Source organism: Octodon degus, unplaced genomic scaffold (assembly GCF_000260255.1).
Source record: "Octodon degus isolate 3935 unplaced genomic scaffold, OctDeg1.0 scaffold00033, whole genome shotgun sequence".
Lineage (NCBI taxonomy): Eukaryota > Metazoa > Chordata > Mammalia > Rodentia > Octodontidae > Octodon > Octodon degus.
The window spans coordinates 8248565-8269755 of record NW_004524609.1 but is presented as its reverse complement, the minus strand read 5'-3'; the positions used below and the strand labels follow the sequence as shown (position 1 = coordinate 8269755).

The 21191-nt window shown below is 39.3% G+C and overlaps 1 protein-coding gene across 5 annotated transcripts in view; it reads left to right on the top strand.

The window, feature by feature from the left end:
• The window catches only part of LOC101570776 (ATP-binding cassette sub-family A member 9), a 164845-nt gene that overhangs the window by 117921 nt on the left and 25733 nt on the right, over positions 1 to 21191 (top strand). For 3 of the 5 annotated variants that reach the window (XM_023713889.1, XM_004630052.2, XM_023713891.1), the window contains 12 exons: positions 266 to 376; positions 1109 to 1284; positions 1626 to 1745; positions 1957 to 2095; positions 2678 to 2768; positions 5324 to 5463; positions 9534 to 9653; positions 10565 to 10763; positions 13911 to 14077; positions 14774 to 14907; positions 16217 to 16354; positions 17573 to 17680. The exons of 1 other annotated variant lie outside the window; for it this stretch is intronic. In XM_023713889.1, the coding sequence (XP_023569657.1) occupies positions 266 to 376; positions 1109 to 1284; positions 1626 to 1745; positions 1957 to 2095; positions 2678 to 2768; positions 5324 to 5463; positions 9534 to 9653; positions 10565 to 10763; positions 13911 to 14077; positions 14774 to 14907; positions 16217 to 16354; positions 17573 to 17680 (1643 nt within the window). The remainder of the gene's footprint in view (positions 1 to 265; positions 377 to 1108; positions 1285 to 1625; positions 1746 to 1956; positions 2096 to 2677; positions 2769 to 5323; positions 5464 to 9533; positions 9654 to 10564; positions 10764 to 13910; positions 14078 to 14773; positions 14908 to 16216; positions 16355 to 17572; positions 17681 to 21191) is intronic. One more of the 5 variants, XM_023713888.1, reaches the window with a different exon arrangement.

Sequence of the window (21191 nt, the reverse complement as noted above, 5' to 3'; positions counted from 1 at the left end):
AGTGCATGCCTGTAACCCCAGCATTAGGGAGGAGGAATCAGGAGGATCACTACGAGTCTGAGCTGCATAAAAAATTGTTAATCACGTAATGGATATCACTAATGATGCCGTAACTTGAAAATCTTTATCATATGAGATACATTATAAAAAGGGAGCATCTTGAGGTTGATTGTGGTTTGAATATTCAAGCTATAATCAACGTAAATGTCAGAAGTGTTAAGTAATAGTGTGGGCTCTCAGTGACACTTTTCCGACATCATGCCAGGTCTGGTACTTGATATCTATGAAGGTCAGATCACCGCTCTCCTCGGTCACAGCGGAGCTGGGAAAACCACCTTATTAAACCTGCTCAGTGGGCTGTCAACCCCAACATCAGGTGAGAAGACAGTCATGGGCTGATAAGTTCAAGTGCAATTAAGCTAACTGGGAATTCCATTACTTAGCTTCAGTAGTCTCATTTTCAATTCATTACATCAGGTAGTTCAAAAAAAATTTTAGAAGTTTTCTTAAATATTGTTCCAGGGGCCGGCCAAATAGCTCAGCGGATTAAAGGCCCGCAAGCAGCGCAGGGGCTAGGGGTTCGAACCCCAGGCCTGCTGTGCCAGCCCTGCCCCTGGGGCATGCTGAGAGGGCAATTGAGACTGGGTATGGTGGTGCACGCCCATAATCCCAGCTCTTGGGAGGCTGTAAACAGGCAGATCACTATGAGTCTGATCTAGTAGTCAGACCCTGAACAGCCTGTAGACCCTTCTCTAAAAATACAGAAAAAAAAATATTATACTATATATACCTATTCATTATATGGTACATTTTTTAGTATGAACCATTTTTATGCTTTTCTGTACCTATTTAAGAAACAGCTTCAGGAGACTCTTTAAGTTACCTTTATGGATATATATTGCATTTCCTTAAGAGAATGCTGCCTTTTAAATATTTTGTTGATGGCTTTATGATATTAAGTTCTTAATCCTTCAAGTGTGTATTGCTTACAAGCGGAATATGCTTAAGGAGACCTAGTAATCTGCATATCTTACTTTCCACTTGAAAAATGTCTTCCACACAGCGTGCTGCTTTCTTCTGAGGGTGCCTCTCTACTTTCCACTTCCAGGGTCTGTCACCATCTATCACCACACACTTTCAGAAATGGCTGATTTTGAAACTATCAGCAAGCTCATCGGAGTTTGTCCACAGTCCAATGTGCAATTTGGCTTTCTCACCGTGAGAGAAAATCTCAGGCTGTTTGCTAACGTCAAAGGGATTTTGCCCCAGGAAGTGGAGCAAGAGGTATATGAGTTGTCACACAGCCACAAAGATGAAATGGTGTATCTAGAGAATTCCAAGTGTGTGGTGTTTTTTTTGGTTGTTGTTTGTTTTTTGTTTTTCATTTTTGTTTTTTGGCAGAACCGAGGATTGAACTCAGGCCCTTGCGCTTGCCAGGGAAGCGCTTATTCTACTGAGCCATCTCCCCGGCCCCATGAGCCATCTCCCCAGCCCCTGTGTGTGTTCTTTGTATGCAACTCATCACTGAAAGCTTAGACAAAAAGGCCCTCTCTCAGGATAGAAAAAAATATTGTTTTCAAAATAAATACTCTGGAGCTGGGACTAAATGTTCTTTATTTGATTAGGTACAGAAAATCCTACGGGAGTTAGACATGGAAAATATTCGGGACATTCTTGCTCAAAATTTAAGTGGTGGTCAACAAAGGAAACTAACTTTTGGGATTGCCATTTTAGGAGATCCTCAGGTAAGCTGACATAACACTACTTGTGAAATCAAATTTCTGACTCTGGCATGATTGCATTAGATCAGACAATTCACAAGCAATAAATGTAAGATAAAGTTTCAATGAAACATGAAGCACTAAGGTGACTCTTCTCAATAGTCTTGCAAGCACAGTGCTTTCTAGAGGAATGTTGCCTGATAGGAAACAAAGTCTTTTCTTTCTTACTGTTCAGGTTTTGCTGTTGGATGAACCCACCGCTGGACTGGATCCTCTTTCCAGGCACCACATGTGGAATCTCTTGAAAGAGAGAAAGGCCGACCGAGTGATTCTCTTCAGCACACAGCTCATGGATGAGGCGGATATCTTAGCTGGTAATTTTTGGGGTTCATCCACATATCTCCGGGTAAAGTTAGGAGCATGTGTAGACAATAAAGAAATAGGCTTCCTAATCTCAATCTCGCTGGCCACTTGACTGGTGAGAACTTTGCATACCTGTACCCTCTAGTACTTTGTCCTCTGGCCATATTCTGCTTCAATTACACAGCAGCAGAGGTTGTAAGATACCCAGTATAATTTGAGAGGGATGTCAGTTGGCTTGAAACACGTCGTTCACATGCTTGATAACTTTTCTAATTAGAATGTCTCTATTTTAAAGCTGCTCAACTCTGTCCACATATCAGAAAAGTATTAAGCCGTACAGTATAGTGGCAGTTGTATTGTTCATTGTTTGATAATTACCATCGTGCTTGGCCTAAGTTCATGTGATGAGAAAAAAAAAAAAATCTCTGCTCTCCTCTATGCCCCGAACATAAAATTGGTACACATTAAAAAAAAAGAATGTCTCTCTTTTAGTATATCAGGTGCCTAAAGAGCATTGTTTGTTAGTTCATTCACTTATGAATAGTGAAGGAATAATTCCTTAATGCACTTTCCATTTTGGTTCCTATAATTAGACAGGAAGGTGTTTATATCCCACGGCAGGCTGAAGTGTGCTGGCTCTTCCCTGTTCCTGAAGAAGAGATGGGGCATTGGCTACCATCTAAGGTATGGCTCATGATGTTCAAAGCACGTTGGGGTAAGCTGAAAATGCTGGGGGAAGGTGAGATTGTGGATGTTGGAAAATGCAAGGATGGTTAATCTAGCTTTTGTGTGTGTGTGTGTGTGTGTGTGTGTGTGTGTGTGTATTTTAGGGAAGGGTCTACAGGGCATTCAGGGTCTCACTACTAGATCAGACTTGTAGTGATCCACCTGTGTTTAGCCACCTAAGAGCTGGGATTATAGGCACGCGCCACCATGCCCAGTCTCAATCGCCATCTCAGCATGCCCCAGGGGGCAGGGCTGGCATGGCAGGCCCAGGGATCAAACACCTGGCCCCTATGCCTGCTTGCAGGTGCTTTAATCTGCTGAGCTATTTGCCTGCCCTTAATCTAGCTTTAAATAAATGTTGGAAAAACATTTTCCTAACATGCTACTTGTTAAGAGTAACTTGTTGATATTTGAACATTTTATCTCACCAGATGTCAGAAGCATATGTATGTTCATTCTGACAACACAGCAGATCCCTCCTCTCTAGTCTGTCTGAGGACTTCATCTTTTTTCAGCCATTTTTTCTAGGTCCTTTTGTCATGATAATAATTATCAACAGGTAGCATTTATTACTTATTACATGTTGACTACATCTTAGGCACTAGCTATCATATCCAAATGTAGAATATTCGGGGTTGGGAAGATAGCTCAGCAGTCTAAGGGCCTGCCTGGCAAGCACAAGGACCCAGGTTCAATCCCCAACACCACATGCTGTGCTGGACCCAGAACCTCAGGGGCACCTAGCAGGCCACCAAAACTGGGTGTGGTGGCACATGCCTGTAATCCCAGCCCTGGGGAGGCTGAGATGGGAGGATCACTATGAGTCTGAGCTGTGTAGTGAGACCTGTGCCAAATAAATAAATAAATAAATAAATAAGCAAATCGATTGAACAATAAATAAATATAGAATATTCATATTACCCTATTTCATTCTACAAAGAAACTTATGAAGATGCTATTACTATCCTGCTTTGACAAGTCAGACCAGAGCATGCCCAGGGTTTAGTAACCCATCCATCTCATATTGTTTGTAAGTGATAGAGTCTTTGGATCAAAATCAAGCTTACTGTATTTCCTTCTAAAATATTAACAGTCTTAAAGCAATTTAAATCACTTTATCTCCCACAGTGAATTGCATCTCACTGAGTGTCTAATCTAATCGGATCTATAGCCCATCATTATGGCTTGTCACGATCCAATTGCTTCACACCCTCCGACAAAACAGGACCACTTGCTGTGGCCCGCCGGGCATGTCCCTGCTTGAGGGGTGACACCTGTATGCCAAACGCTCCTCCAGTCCATTTATGTCCAAATTTTACATCCATTCTTGAAGGTTATCATTGAACTTTTCCTCTTTAGTGAGAATCTTGTGTTCTAGAACCTTAAAATAGCTAATTTGAATTGTTTGTTGCTTTGGGCAACTTGATTAACCCCTCTCATCCTTAGTAACTTCATTTTGCCCAGCAGTAGTAATAAGCCCTAGTTAATAGCTCAGCCTAAGCAATAGGGAATGAGTCAGGACCTGGCTCGGGGCAAGGTACATAAGCTGAGTCAGCTGGACTCCCACCTCCCTCCCTTCTTTTGTACCACACTGTGCTGAGTTATCGCTACATTATAAGCTCCTTTCAGAAGGTCCTGCATTCTTCCCAGTTGGTGTCCTTGGTAACGCGAAGCACAGGGCCTCAGAGGGACAGGCTGGATTTCTTAAAATGATTTTTCAGTTTGTGTCATCAGTCACTTGGGATACTTTCAGCACTCTATCATATCAGTAATTTCAGTGGATATGACTAACATGGGTTTTCCAAAATCCCAATAATTTCGTGAAGAATATACACCTTCTTTTTACAAGACCAACTTTCACTTGATGAAATGTTGCACGCAAAAATGATAAAATTACCTAACAGTAGTAAGAGTTTGCTTAGTGGAAGACCTTGAACTATCTCATACGAACTGTAATGTTATATTTTACCTTTAACAGTGCTTTCAACACATGAGTATTCTTTCATCTCATAATGAGAAAACTGGTGCTTGTATATGTCAAACAGTTGCTCAAGTCCTGGACCCGGACATTAGTATGGCCTTCAAACCATGTTTTTAAAGACTATGCAAATTACCTCCAGTTTTGCTTTATGGTGTTGAAGTCCACAAATTCTTGCAGCACGTGTACATCACAGCAAAGGGAAAATTCAAGTTTGTGTTTCTGCATACAGACAAAATCAAGTGTTACCCTCTGCCTTCACCCAGCCAGATTTTGCTTAGTATCCTTTATTCAGATTACAGTCTTTGAGTTGGTTTATTTAAGTATAGTTTTCCCTTTCACTAGTTTATCTGCCATGCTGAATAAACTAAGATCAGACTAGAGTTATTATTACATCCTTTTCTGCCTGCAAATTATACATGTTCAGTCTCATAAGTATTAGTGAAGTGACAAGCATACGCTATGCAGATAAGAACTTGTCTTTAGAGATTGTCTAGATAAAAATAACTTGAACTTACTCTCTTTTAAATGTTAGTTTACATCTGAATGAAACGTGTGATCGAGGGAGCATCACGTCACTGGTTAAACAGCACATCCCTGATGCCAAATTAACAGCGCAAAGTGAAGAAAAACTTGTTTATGTTTTGCCTCTGGAGAGGACAAACAAATTTCCAGGTACAGAATGCAGAGACCACAGAATGATTTGCAAATGGGGTTCCTAGTGATAGCGAGGCTGGTAGGAATGATGGGCAGTGTTAACGCCTTCTAAGTACAAAACTCCGGGTGTTAGCTCATGTAATACCCCCAAGGCCAGATCCCTCCTAATATCTCTTACAATTATCTCCGCATCACTTCTCTGTAAACAGACACTCAGGCAAATATGCTTTGAGTTCCCAAATGTGCAATTCAGAGGCACAGGACAGCATCGCGCTAATGAATAGTTTGGGAAAACCGTTTCAGGAATCCATGCGAAAAAGTGGTTAGTTAGGGCAGGAAGTGGTCTGTGAACACAGGAGAATTCTTGGCAGAGGGTTAAGGAGCTTCGTGTACAGTATGTAGATTTGTAAATGTCATAATGTAAGGGTAAGGCATCAAACATAACTATAACCTGGACCGCTAATGAACATTCTAAAATTTACAATTTTGCTGTATCTACAAAAGTTTGGAGGAAAAATAATCTTCCAGGTAAAACAAAGAAATAAGAACAAAAAATTCACATAAGAGTGTGTGAGGGAAGGTAGGAACATAAAAATAGGCAATCGTTACTAATAATTAGTATTGCAAATGAACATATAAATAAAACAAGGTTTTTTTCCTTCAAAAATACTTTGGCTTGCAAAGTATTTCTAGGCTGCAAAATCTTTCTCAGCGCTGCAAAAGTGGACGAGGACAAGACAGCTCCTAAGGAGGTTTGCTACCCAAAAGAGCTAGAAATTAACCCAGCAGGGTCTGAGGAGACAACTAGATTGTAATCAGATGGCAGTCTTAAAACAGTACCAGAGGTGTAATTGAGGATGGGGATCAGAAGAGAGGACAGACAGACAGGCAGGTTGGAGGGCATACTGACATGGGAGAGACAGTGGAGGCTGAACTAAGGCTGTGCAAAGGCAGAGGTGGCCACTTTCATCCATGAGGCGTTGAATGAATGATTAGGTAGGCAACAAGGAAAAGATCAGTGGCTCACGCATATCGAAGTCCAGGCAGATGGTTGTGCAAGGTGAGGAAGATTAAAAGAAGGTATTTCCGTCGTAGGTATCCATACTGTAAATAGAGAGTCAATCCAGCAATCCGAGTCAAGTGGGAAAAACCTATTTTCTTCTCTTTCCCTCTGACTCATTTGATTTTAATTTTTGTCACCAATGCCTGTTTACACAGTTCTAGCAAAAGCAACTGTGAAGGCCAAAGCTGCACTACCCAGAAAAAAATGACAGTTGTTCCCATGCGCAGTGCCTCCCTTCACATCCAGAAAAATAACTGTGCTTTCAAAATCTATAGCCAAAAATATTCTTCATGATTTATTTTGTGGGAATTTGAGTTACTGCGACTCATTTCTGTGTTCACTCCTCTTTCTCCTTTTGCCCATTTAATTACTGCCTTCTGAGTCCTTCAGAAAGCATCAAATGACGAGAACCAAATTGTATCGGATTTTGGGGTGATAACTACAACACACAGGCTGTGGGTCAGGGTAAAGATAACTGCTGTATTTCTGGAACACAGCCACAGTCGTTTGTAGAATGAGGTTCTTTTGTTTGGTGACAAGCTGTTTGCAGTTTGGTGTAATTGGAATGCTGCCTTTTGTCTCAGGTAGAAACTGGAATAAGTTTTACCAAATATTAAAAAAAAAAAAGTTTGGAGGGACATTGTATTTAGCACTTTTCTCTTGCATTTTCCAAGATGTTGTTTGCCCATGTGCCTCCGTCAGTTTCTTTCTTTCTTTTTTTTCTTTTTGGTGGAACCCGGGATTGCACTCAGGCCCTTGGCTTGCCAGGCAAGCACTTATTCTACGGAGCCATCTCCCCAGTCCTGCCTCCATCAGTTTCAAAGCAGATTGCTTTTCAAATGCCAGACAGCTTATAAATAATTGAATCCAAGGTACTTTCCCAGTCTTAATGGAGGGAGGATCCTGGAGATGCTTACTTGAGTAAGCCATGCTCATGATCCACAGGGAAGCAGCACACGGGGTGTTCACGAACCTACGTACCGTAAGTGAATCTCCTTAACTCTTTCTCAATGCAGCACAAGCGCCGGGGTCAGAAGACCTGGACTCAGATCCTGGCTGCGCCATTACTGCCGTGCGGTCCTGAGCATGTTGTAGTTCTTTTCTTTTCTTGTTTTTTTTTTTTTTTGCCACAATTTTATTGATAAACAAATAGCAACAAGACAGTTTCAAATCAAATCGGTAGGACAGTTTCAATAATTAACACACTGCATACATTCTTCTTAGTGGTTAATTGCTGTACAAGATGCAGACTTGAGATCCTATTTACAAACACTGTTAGAACAAATCCCTCTATTCATTAAGAGAATGTAACTATATATCTATCCTAACCACTTTGAATACACAGATACAAAATGGACATGCATCTGTATCCCCTTTTTTTGTTAAGCTCCGTTATTTGAATATTATAGGTGTGTAAACTCAGCAAAATATTCTAAAAGAGTCCAGTAGCCCATAATAGTATTGGGTCTTCCTCTTCACTGGCAATGTCAGAAATTGTGTAAATATCATATAGTCTCCCTAGTATAAGAACTCAAAAGAAAAATACAAAGAGAAAGATATAATACAAGTAAAAGAAAAGCAGGATCTCAAGGACTTAACTATAGTTCTTTTCTGTACTGCAGTCTCTGATCTGTAAAATGAGAATGGTGGCAAGAGGCTTTAGCAAGTCATCAGGAGAGTTGAGTTGTTGCATACACTTAAAGGTATTGCTAACATATGAAATACAAGGAAAGCGCTTAGAAGAGTGCCTGATAGGGGATGCCTCTGATATTTCATAAGGCACAAAATAACCTTGATTGTGATGCGCCAGGGATGCTCTGTATCATACCTTGTGATCCATCCTCATCTTAGATATGCTGAGAAAGGACCGCAAGTGTTCATTTTGAGGGCCAGCGAGATAGCTCAGTGGACTAAGCACCTGCTTAGGCAAGCACAGGGCCCGGGGTTCTATCCCCAGCACCACATGCCGGCCACGCAAGGTTCACCCATGGGTGCACTGAGCCAGCCACCGAGTCTGGGTGTGGAGGCCCATGCCTATAATTGCAGAGCTGGGGAGGCTGAACACAGGAGGATCACTGTCAGCCCAAGCTGCGTAGTGAGACCCTGTACCAAATACATAAAGTTAGAAAATAAATGAACAACAACAAAAAAAAAACACAACAAATTGTGTTCACTTAGTAATAATGATAATTTCAGATGCAGACATAATGTCTTTGATATGTGTATTATTATGAGAAGAGAAATCTTTATAAAGACCACACAGTACGGTTTTACCTGATCGTTTACTAAATGCATTATAGAAAGGATGAGCAACTTAGACAAAGACCAAAAGAGGAGCAACACACAGGTGGACTTAACAGCTCACTAAAAATCATGAATACTTCTCCAGTTTTTTCTATCAAACACATAATTTAAATATCAACTTTACTCAAATAGTATATATTTTGTCTTTCCTTTTCATATGTGTTAAGCTAGGGAAGATTGGTGACAATTACATTTGTGAAAATGATTTCTTTTGCATTTTAGCTATACTTTCTTAACAATTTTAACATAAGAAGATGAATTTTTTTTCTCTGAAATTTTTTAATTAGTTGGAGATTAGAGAGAAACACTCCTTTGGTTGAGTGTGGAGGCTGAGGCAGAAGGATTGCCACAAGTCCCAGGCCATCTGCACCACGTAGTGAGACTCTGACTCAAATAATAATAATAATAATAATAATAATAATAATAATAATAATATCCACTCCTTATAACAAAATTTAAAAATATGTTAAATAATTTTTCAAATATTCTTTTTGGTCTTCTAAGAATAGAAAATTGATTTTTAGATTAGGCCTTTATACTTGAGAGGGCATGGGAACTAACACAGCATAGATACATTGTAGAAAGAAGGGAACATCGATATCACAGTTTTGTCTTAGATGAAAAATGTGTTTATCTCATCACTAATATGGTCTGTTTTGAGAAATATAATTATCATCATGGTCGTAAAGTATGTCCTTTTGATCTATGTGCCTACTTCTAGACCTCTACAGGGATCTTGATGGATGTCCTAACAGAGGCATAGAGAATTACGGTGTTTCCATGACGACTTTGAATGAGGTATTCCTGAAATTAGAAGGAAAATCAGCTATTGATGAATCAGGTAAAAAAGAAGGAAGGAAGGAAGGAAAGAAAGAAGGAAGGAAATGAAGTAGGTCATAAAAGAAAAGGGGAGGGAGACAGACAGGAAAGCTGAATTTTATTTTTATGAGCAATTTTTCTTATGTTGAAAACCTATGTTGAATCATGTAGTTACATACTTCTGTTGGCATTGGTCATGGGAAAACTCAAAGCAGAAAAAGACTCTCCACTGAGTGTAGCACTGTATCATGTTATGTCCTCATGAAGCAGAAAATAAGTATGAAATATCATATTGTCTGAATATTAGTGAGACAGAGAAAAGAAAATTAGAATATATGTTGCCAATTATTTTTATTATAATATTTTGAATACGAAAGGACTGTAATATTTCCGGTGTTTTCAGGGTTAAACTTTTGCTGAAGAAAGGAGCGTTGTCAGTTTGATTGTCAGTTCTCACAAAATATTTCTGTTGTCTAATCGCTGCTGGGGAATTTTCTCGGTTTTGGTTTGCTGTCACTGTGTTTACTCTTTTAGTTCTTTTCATTGTAAGTTTTGTCATTTTTATAAAACTGATCAAATGTGTTTCAAGCATACTTATAATCCCTGATTCCTCTGTAATCTGTGTTTAATGTCATACACTTGGCAGGATTTTAGGGGTTATAGTGAGCTTTGCTGCATCTACAGTGCTGGAGCAGAGTCCTGGTCATGCCAGGCAAGCAGCGTACTGTGGACCCACATCCCTCGCCCCGACATTCCCTTTTGCTCCTCTCCAACTTCTTTGGCAGTTGCTCTAATAACGTCATGAATTAGATGACTTGTATTCTTGCCCACGATGCTAGCTCAGGAAATTTTGGTTCACAAGACAATAGTAGGAAAAGCTAAGGAAAGCACATCTGAAAGGGCATCTTAAAAACGACAGCTTTTATGTTTTAGACGTTGCAATGTGGGGACAATTGCAAAGTGATGGGAGAAAAGGCATGGCGAGTCCCGATGAGCCGGATCACGATCTGCCTTCTCTCCACGGAGCAAGGAGAGTAGCAGGCGGCATGGCGCTGTGGAGGCAGCAGCTCTGTGCCGTAGCGAAAGTGCGCTTCCTGAATTTGAAGAATGAAAGAAAAAGCCTCCTGGCCATGTGAGTGTGCGAATATTCAAGACTGGTTTGATCTGTGCACTCAGACTAGATACAAGAGGACGAATCACAAAAAGGGCAGTCAGACCAAATAAATTCCGGTAATTGCAGGTGCTTTTTAAAGCAATAACTTTTAATTACTTTTAATTCATATAATTAATATATGAAACGTATTAATTAAATGAAATATAATTCTGCGACAGTAGTTCTTAAAAGTACGTCCCATTCCCAAGCTTCTGTTCTCTCTTGCTCCAAGATTTCCATATCTGGATTTCTCAGCACTTTTCAGAGAACCATAACCAATAGGGTAGGTAGACATAGATATTTACAAATGGGTGTCGATAAATACGTATATAATTTATTTTAAGCAATTGACTCACACTGTCATAGGAACTGACACATCTGAAACCCATAAAGCAAACCAGCTGGTTAGAAACTCAGGCTAGACTTAGGGTTGTAGTTGTCGGGCTGCACCCTCAGGTAAAAGTTCAGCATTACAGTTTTTCTGTTTTAGCACCACTCTACATCTGAAACCCACTGCACGGTTCACACACACCTACAGCTTCAGGCTCATCGCTGAACACTGCCTTTGTTCCTAAACCTAGCTCTATGATGACATTACTCATTCATCCAAAATATTTTTAATTTTCACAAACTTATACAGCACTCTGTTGTCCAGCGTTTGTATGTATACTAAAATAAATTAGCCATGAAAGTTGTATTAGTCAACCTCTCATCACTATAATGAAATTCCTGAGGCAGTCAACTCATAAAGAAAAAAATGGTTACTTTTATTCATAGTTCTGGAGATGCACACTCAATATCATTTGGTCCCATAATTTGAGCCTCTGGTGAGGGTGACACATCACTGTGGGAAAGTACAGTGGAACACATTATGTGCAGGTGAAACACATCATGTACGGGTGAAACACATCATCTATTAGGTGAAACACATCATGCACACCATAAGCCAGGAAACAAAGAGGGAGAGACAGACATCTCACCATCCCCTTTGAGAACACATGCCAGGGGTCTAAGGATACAGCATACAGCCAACCTGACAGTTTCCTACCTCTCAGTAGTTCCATTCTGGATTCCAAATGTTTGCCATACCAGCCTCTGAGTGATCTTCAACTTCCATGTATAGCAATAGTGTTCCCAGAAGGGTGATTAGATATACACTAAATAAGTATACGATGAAATTGATAATCCTGTGAACTGTGGTATTTAGTAGAAAAGAGATTATGTCAAATAGAGAAGAGCTCAGGGACGGTTTGAACTTGGTACAGGAGAATGAAAGTCACTGGACCATGGAGAAAAGCAGGCAGTGGTACTGAGCAACAGAATACATGGGACGTTACTAATCCTACTTCATTACAACATAGAATAAATATTATTTCAAGATTATGGTGTATATTGCTAGCAAGCACAAGGGCCTGAGTTCAATCCCTAGTTCTGAAAAAAAAAAAAAGATTATGGTGTATAGAAATAAAGGGTTTGGATTTGAAGGACATATCAATGTATTATTTTTATTTGATTTGATTAAAATACAAGAAGATTAATGAACAGTGCTGTGAAATTGTTTGGAAAAAGTAAGCATTGGCTAAAATGAAAGTAATCATTTAAGATCATAGTGATGCTAGAAGAGACAATAATTCCCCACTTGAAAATACAAATCAGAAAAATGTTTTGGAGGCAAGCGATAACGCCGTTACACACAGGAGTTTTCAGCCATTGAAAAGGAGACTTGAGGGATAAAAATAAATGAGCAATTATTGAACTTTGAATCCCAAGTGAATGAAAAAGTAATGTTATTTGCATCAATTGGAAACAAGATGGGAAAAAGGTTCAGAGTGCTGGTGAGACGCCAGATGGCAATGATGCAGAGAAAGGAATGAACGCAAGGCAGGAATGGAGCCAAGAAGTGGGCGTTGGGGAGAGCTCTAAAAGTCATGATATTTTGGGTCTGATAAAGTCAGTGAAATCTCAGGATTTATCCCGAGATCCTGTACCTCAGACTGGAGAACCTTTGTCAGTGCAGCCACGTGGACGAGTCACGGTCACTGCTTGGCCAATGTGCGCTCTGTGAAAGCCTGAGAGAATGTTTTCTCTCCATGTCACGTTCCTTAGGCACACTCTGCATCATGGCAGAAAAGTATAAAAACGAAGTATAAGAAGTAAAACCATGCTGTTATGTTGAGCTGTAGGGGACACAGGTCCACAATTTCTGAGATTGCCAGCGGAGCTGAAGACCCAATACTTTTATGGACTACTGGACTCTTTTAGAATATTTTGCTGAGCTAACTCACCTATAATATTCAAATAACAGAACTTAACAAAAAAAGTGTATACAGATGAATGTCCATTTTGTATCTGTGTATTAAAAATGGTTAGGATAGATATATAGCTACATTCTCTTAATTAATAGAGGGATTTGTTTTAATACTGTTTGTAAATAAGATATCATGTCCCCATCTTGTACAGCAATAACCCACTAGGAAGAATGTATGCAAATGTGCTAATTGTTGAACTGTCCTACCAATTTGATTTGAAAAAAAAAGTCATGATATTATTTTGCTGAATTCATGCACCTAGAATATTGAAATGGCAATGGAATACTCATCTCTGACAAAACTAAACAAAAAAAGAGGATATAAATGGACCATTTTGTATCTGTATATACAAAATAGTTAGGATAGATATACAGCTACTTTCTCTTAATTCAATGAGAAGAAAGATTTGTACTAATAGTGTTCGGACAGGATATCATGTCTGCATGTTGTGCTATGAATAACCACTACAAAGGCAATAATATGCAATGTATTAATTAATGTAACTGTCCTACTAACCTGTTTTGAAACTGTCTCATTGTTATTTGTTTCTCAATAAAATTAATTTAAAAAAAAAGAAAAACAAAGTCATGACAAGCCAACTTCACAGGGCCAAATGTAATGTGCAAGACAGGACTAAACAGCTACAAGATGAAAAGACAAAAGGTAGATGCATAAGAACCACTTAGAGAAAAAGGCTTCATTCAAATGTTTATTTAGTACATTTACTTCTATTATGATGCTCATTATTTGCTCAAACTAGTAATCTCAAAAATTTGCTGTGGATAAGGTGGTTTTTTTCATATCTTCTTTCGCATAGGTTATTGCTTTGGGGGGTTAGCTTTCTCCCTCAACTTTTGGAACACATACTGTTTGAATTAAATCAAAAAAGTTACTCCTGGGGACTATCTCCAGATACGTACTTCCTCTCACCAGGACAAATTCCACAAGACCCTCTGACATGTTTGCTGATCATCAACAAAACAGGTGAACATGGCGCTGAAATGTTTCTTGTCAATGTTGTCGTTGAAAGACTCCTGTAAGCCATAAAGAAAAAGCAGTTCTCACTGCTTTTGAAAAAGCTTAAGAGGCCAAATGGAAAGTTAATTTTTTTTTAAAAAAGTTCAAGATTAGAGAGTTTGTTTTAGAAACACATTCTGAAGTGTGCTTAAACCCAAAGGCTATCACACAAAGCAACCAAAGGAAATTTAAACATGTAAATCATTTACTCACTTTTGAAGTCTTTTCTATGTCATTTTGTAAGTCTGTGAATTGCTGGGACCTGGAAAGATATTTTTGTTCCAAAGTTATAAGAACATAGAAGATTACCAGTGTCAAGGACTGCAATGTTAATCAGTTGTAATTATTGTTATTTACTTGGTTGCTGACAAAACCTGTGGGCCTTGTACATGCTAGAGAAGTGTCCTACTACGGAGCTATAGCCTCAACCCAGTATTTTTACACTAGTAGAAATTGTAAGTTAGTGCCAGGTTCTAGGTAAAGAAAGCTTATCTTGCCCATGGTAACAGGATGGTACTGTACCCCAGAGTCTACCTTTCAAGTAAATCCATAGACAGCATGGCAGGCCTTGAGGAATAGTATTTAGTTTTAATTTTTTTTTTTATGAGACTGTTTGTTGTTTTGTTTCATCTCTGTGTTCTTTGATCTTAATGCTCATGGTAGGGTCCAGCATTGAGAACTTTATACAATCACTGAGACAACAGAACATAGCTCTGGAAGTGGACACCTTTGGAACAAGAAATGGCACAGAGGAGTCATCTTACAACGGAGCCATCATTGTGTCCGGCGATGAACAGGTGTGTTGGGTCCGCTACAGAGCACCAGAGAGGGATTGTGAATGTACAATATGATCAGTTCCAATCAACTAACCTAGAAGGCCAGATTGACACATATATTGGGGGTCTAGGAGAGGGCTCTGCTACAATAATTTGCCTATAGCCTCCAGAGTAACAGTATCTAATCAACTGCAATAATGATAATTTATTTGATTATATAATAGGACCACACTCCAGTAGTTAATTTAAATCCTACTCTCAGTTGTAACTGAAAACAACTGCCTAATTCAACCTTGGCCCCTCCCCTGAGCTTGCTGTATTTTTATAGTAAATGTATGTCACCTAGACCCTGTAATAATTTGAGTTACAGAGTATAAAAATAGACTATTGGGAAAGATGAGACAGTTTATTGAAAAGAGTAAATTGCCATTTCACAATTTGTGGTTCACCAAAGTTAAGTTTTATTTATTTTATTTATTTATTTATTTATTTATTTATTTATTTAGCGGAACTGGGGATTGAACTCAGGCCCTTGCACTTGCCAGGGAAGCGCGTCTTCTACTGAGCCATCTCCCCGGCCTCACCAAAGTTAATTTTTAGGAAAACATTTCCATGCCGAAAATAAATTAAGAAATCGCCTTCATTCAGGGTTAGTCCTTTGTAGGTCCTGGTTGAGTTAGTTTCCATTCTGCAAGAAAGATAGTTTTTAAAAAAGTTTTGCTTTAGGTAGTTGGGTTGGGTATTTGATTTATTTATGATTGCAAAACTGTGTTACCAATGCTTACCCTTATCTTTAGCAATGTAGATACTTTTTCCCTAAGCCAGGAATAAGCAAAAAAAAAAAAAAAAATATATATATATATATATATATATATATATATATATGTGTGTGTGTGTGTGTGTGTGTGTGTGCTACATATAGATGTACAATAGTTATATGTCATTTAAAACAGCTTTTACAAATAAGCTTAGTATGTGTTAAAACATATGTTTTCTTTGCAACTACATGCATGTGTCCTGCTTCCCAAGTATCTGCATGTTCTTTACTTATAAATACAGCTCATTTGGAAATGAAGCTACTGAAATTCACTTGAGGTACATTTTTTTGGTGAGATTTAGGCGCGAACAGACACATGGCTGATGTTATGGTAAAAATCAAAGTTCCTGGATTCTTTCAGGTGTACTAAAAATAAGTCAAATAATATCTGGCCTGGCACTACTAATCACATTTGTGCTTTGACTTTTACTATTTGTCAGTAAATTTTTATCAATTCATTTTTCAAATTTCTCTTAGCTTTTTGCAAATTTAAAAGTATCAACTTTATTTTAGGATCACAGATTTTCAATAGCCTGCAATACCAAGAGGCTAAATTGCTTTCCTGTCCTCATGGATATTATTAGCAATGGGTTACTTGGAATTTTTAATTCTACAGAACACATTCAGACTGGTAGAAGCACATTTTTTCCAGTAAGTATATTATATCATTTAAACTAAGCTAATAGGAGTTCTCAAAAATGTCTTTGAAATGTGTAAATAAGATTTTGATTCTTAGGAATCTATCTTTAAAAAAGGTTTATGTTCTATGTATGTCACTATGTGTTAATATGCACACAATTTAGGAATGATTACAAAACTTTATAGTCTCGGTCAGTTTACCTAGAGTCAGTGGAGTAACAGAAAGTACAGATATTTGGCAAAAATTTCCACCCTTGGTCTTAGATCTCTTACTCCTACAGGCCTAGGTCCTGGGACATAGCTGAAACAGCTGAAGTTCTCAAAGTCAAACTCTGGAGCCTTAAAATACCAGAATTTTGAAGGCTTTTGTGAACCAAAAATCAGATAAAAACCTCATTACAAAAACTTCTCCTGAAATAGGTGAGGCAGTATGAACACCAGGCTGATATTATTGTGAGAGCTATTATAATATTGTATAGTACTATAGGATTATACAGTATAGCAGTATTATTATGTTATTATAATAGTTGTTATCACTACAAGAATAAGGGACAGGACATAAACATACAAAATGCTAGATGCCTGGTACATTATGTTTCTTATCATTATTGTTCTTATTGTTATTTTCCTCGGGAGTCTGTAAAAGAAATTTCCCTAGCACGTGAGGAGGCTGAAACAGGCGTATCACAAGTTTGAGCCCAGCCTGGACAACTCAGAGACTTAGGGAAACCTTATCTCAAAGTAAATAAATACATACATAAATAAACACACAACTAAAAGGTCTGGTGATGTAGTTCAAAGTGAAGGTATTAAGTTCAATTGTAAGCAAGGCAAAAAAGAAACTTTCCACTAGAGGATATCCAACTTTCAGGCACTCCGAGAACTGGCTGAACTGGTGTGTACATAATTGGCATATGCCACGCTGTAGCCATAAAGACAAAAAGCAGGTGTTTCACGCCCTTCTCATAAGTTGTTAACCGTAAGACCTTATCCAACTCCTACTGTCTGCTGGGGTTTGTCCTTCTTAAGTACATCAGAATGCATGTCTAAAACGTTCAAGTGTCTGCAACACAGGTTTGAAAATGAGTATGGGTAAGAAATTGCAAACAGCGCCTTGGGCAGGGTCGTGAGTGTTTCACCCACTTCCTTTAGCCGACTAGTGGAGGTAAGACAGCTCAAATGAACCAGCCGAGCACTGCCACTTGCTCATCATGTTCCCCATGATTTCAGGAGAATATGCCGAACGGGTACTGGTCCCTGAGCACTGCATTCTTCTGGGTACCGCTGGCTGCCTGTTTCACCCCTTACATTGCCATGAGCAGCATTGACGACACCAAAGTAAGAAGAGTTAACAAACTTCTCAAATATTTTTATTGTCCAGAGAACTCTCCTCTCACCCTTGTGCCATAGGTAACACGCAAGTGGTGCCTCGAATTTATGCGCTTGCTGCTATGAATGGTTGAGAATTCTGTTAAGTTTTTCAAAATATATACATTTTGGGGGCTGGGGGATGGCTCAGTAGAATAAGGGCTTCCCTGGCAAGTGCAAGGGCCTGAGTTCAATCCCAGGATCTGCCCCTCCCCCCAAAAAAATATATATACACACACATATACACACATTTTTAAAAACTATATTTTGAATACAAACATGAGATCTAAGGAAGAACATCTTGGGAAATATCACCAACAAGCAGGGTGTGACAACTTTTGGCTGTGGATCATGTAGGGTTTTCTTGGCAGATCCACTGACACAATCACATCCCCTGGGGCCAGAGAGATGCCTCAGTGGAATAAGCACTTCCCTGGCAAGCACAAAGGCCTGAGTTCAATCCTCGGTTCCGCAATCAATCAATCAATCAGTCAGTCACATCCCCACTGCACATAACCATAGCCCCTCTCTCAGTGATGGTTTCCAATTCTGACTTGGTTGACAAAGCTACTCAGTTAAACATTCCAGCCCAACTCACTCCAGCACTTTGACTCACTGAAAAACACTGTCCCTCTATAGCTTCATTTCTGTTGTGCTTTCATATAAAATTCAAGAAGCCTGTAACAGAATCTTACTGCTTCTCTATGGTACTTCCCCACCTTTGAAAGGCCCTTGTCCCCTTCTCCGTGTCTTGACATCATCGTCTTACGCTTGCTTTGTGATTTTGGACCTTCTGAAAGTTCAGAAAATGTCTCTGATGAGTTTGAATTAATTTCCATTTATCTTATTTCTTAAAATGTCCCTGTCTTTAGGAAGTTGGCCCATGCCAAACACAAAATACTGTTTTTTCTTTACTTTATTGACTCTATTGTCACTGTTCTTTTCAATCTTTATCTTCTCTCCTTCTCCTCCTCCTCATCCCTATTTTTTCTTTTTCTTCTTTCACTTCTTCCCCTTTCTCCTTCTGAATGGAGCCTCCCTGAGTTCAAATCCTGACTCTTGTTATCAAGCTATGTGAAATTTCGAAAGTTTCCCAATAATTTTCTGCTTCACTTTATCACTTGAAAAAATTTGTAATAATTACATCAGCCGGATGTAGGTTTACATGAGGATGCAGTGAAGTAGTACCCAAGGATCACTGAGAACAGTACTTGACAGATAGCAACACTCCCATGCATGTTAGAGCTTGATGCTAACTGTAGGTCTTAATCTTGGCTCTGTTAGCTACTCCCAGAGTTCTCACCCAACATATAGACAGCAGCCTACTTGATATCCCCACATAGGTCAGAAATAGATCATTCAAATTTAAGTGAGAGAAAGCCTTTCATTTTCCTCACCAGATCTGCCCTTCTCTCAATTTCTCCTTCTCAGAATGGCAGTATTCTCTCTGTCGGGTTTGGCTAGCCTGAAATTTTAGGAGTAAGCTTTGTTTCTGTCTTTGACCTTAGTCTTCCAATTGACCAGCAACTCCCTTAGCTAGTCCTGTAAATGTGCCTAATTCACCCATTTGTTTCTGCCTCTACTATTTCCGTCCTCCTCTAAGTCATCACCATTCTTTGCCTGGACACTTTGCTATCTATCCGTTGGTCTCCTTATTTGTAATTAATTCCTTTCACACAAGCAGAATGAGGTCTCAGAAGCTTAAATAAGATCAGCTGCTTACATTGCTTAATGACCTCCAATAGCTTCCCTTTACAAAAGGGTAGACTTCATCTTAATTCCTTGCATTGCCTGCATTACCCGTCTCTTGCCTATGTCTCTGCCTTTCCTCACTGTAATCTCCTGCTGTAGTTGTCACACTCATCTTCTAGTCGGGCACATGCCTCTATCCCTGGGCTATTCTTTCTGACTAGGGTATTCTTCCCCTTCTTCTTGATTTCTTATCACTTAGATCTCAGTGCAAAAATAATTCCAGCCAACTTTCCTACTGAGTTTAAAATAGATACCACATCACCTCCCTCTGATGGCCAACTGTGTAGATTCTCTTCTACCTATGAGGGTTCTACCTACACGATCAAAGCATGATTCTTTTTCTCTAAATTCTACCTAGTCCAATTTTGTTCATCTCCATAAACCATACTTTTTCTTACTCTTGGCTAAAACCAAGACACCACTCTTGCTAAGGTTATCAGGTGAAGCAAATAAACTAGATACCCCATTAACCTTCAATATCAGGTAGACAGTGACTGCTTTTGGTATAAGTATGGTACAAGTATTGCGTGAGACATTCTTATAATCAACACGTTTTGTGTAAAATTCCAATTCAAGTAACACATTCTCTTTCTCTCTTTTGTCGCCCTCTCCCCATAGCCAGTGACTTGGGAGCTATGCGTAGAACTTACTTCCGCATATATCTAACCTTTGTGTGCTTCTTCCCCTTTCTTACAACACTCTAGTGAAAGTCACTGTCATTCTCTTCTATGTGATCACCCATCTCTTTTCTGTCTCTGCTGTGGGCACACGTTCGTTTTCTCCTCCTCCATTTTCCACAGGGTGTGGCAGTGGTACACTGTAGAAACACAAAGCTGGCTGTGCCAATTTCCCATGTAAATCTCTGTAGTTCTCACTGTGCTCAGGAGCAGCAGCTCAGTGCTTGCCGTGGTCCGGAATCCCAGGTGATCTGGAACTGACTCCATCTTTCTCCCTCAATCTGATGTCACTATCACTCGATTACAGTGCTTCAGCCACATCACTTCTTTCCGCTTCCCCAACGTATCAGTGTTGTCCTGCTGCATGGCCATCTCTGCTGCTGTTCTCTCTGCTTCCAATGCTTCCAAACTGCCTCCCAAATAACCCCTACTTTTTGCCCAGACCCTATCTTAAGGGTTAGCTTCCAAGGTTGCCCCCTTCCGACTTTACTCCGTCAAGTATCAACACATACACAATTTTAGTAATGTAGCTGGAGCTCTCCTTACATGCACTGCCTTTGTCTCACTCTTCCCCTGCAACTTGCATTCCACGAGAGTCCATAACCAACTTAAAGCCGGCCACTTGGCAATACTCGGTAAATATATTTTAAGCAAATTGACAAATAGGAGACATCAAGCTCTCTACTGTGTGTTCACTGTTATTCCCTCTCCTGCTCTCTTTCAGATGCATATTCCTTCCCAGAACATATATTTATTTGCATTTAAATTTTTTCTAACAAATACCTTCATATAGGCCCAATTTAACTTGAAAGTATTAATTGCTGGTATGCTTTCCTGTCTAAACAGTCCATGATAAAGTCTTAGGGCCTTGTGTTGTGACAATCACTGTACCAATGTGGCTTTCTATGTCTGATACCAAACTCTACACACTAGCATTCACCACTGAATAATGAAAAATGGCATTCACTTGAAGATAGCAAGGGAAGTGTAGCATTTTATAGGTGTCTTGCTTATGCCAACCCCAAAAGATGTTTTTAATATACATATATATA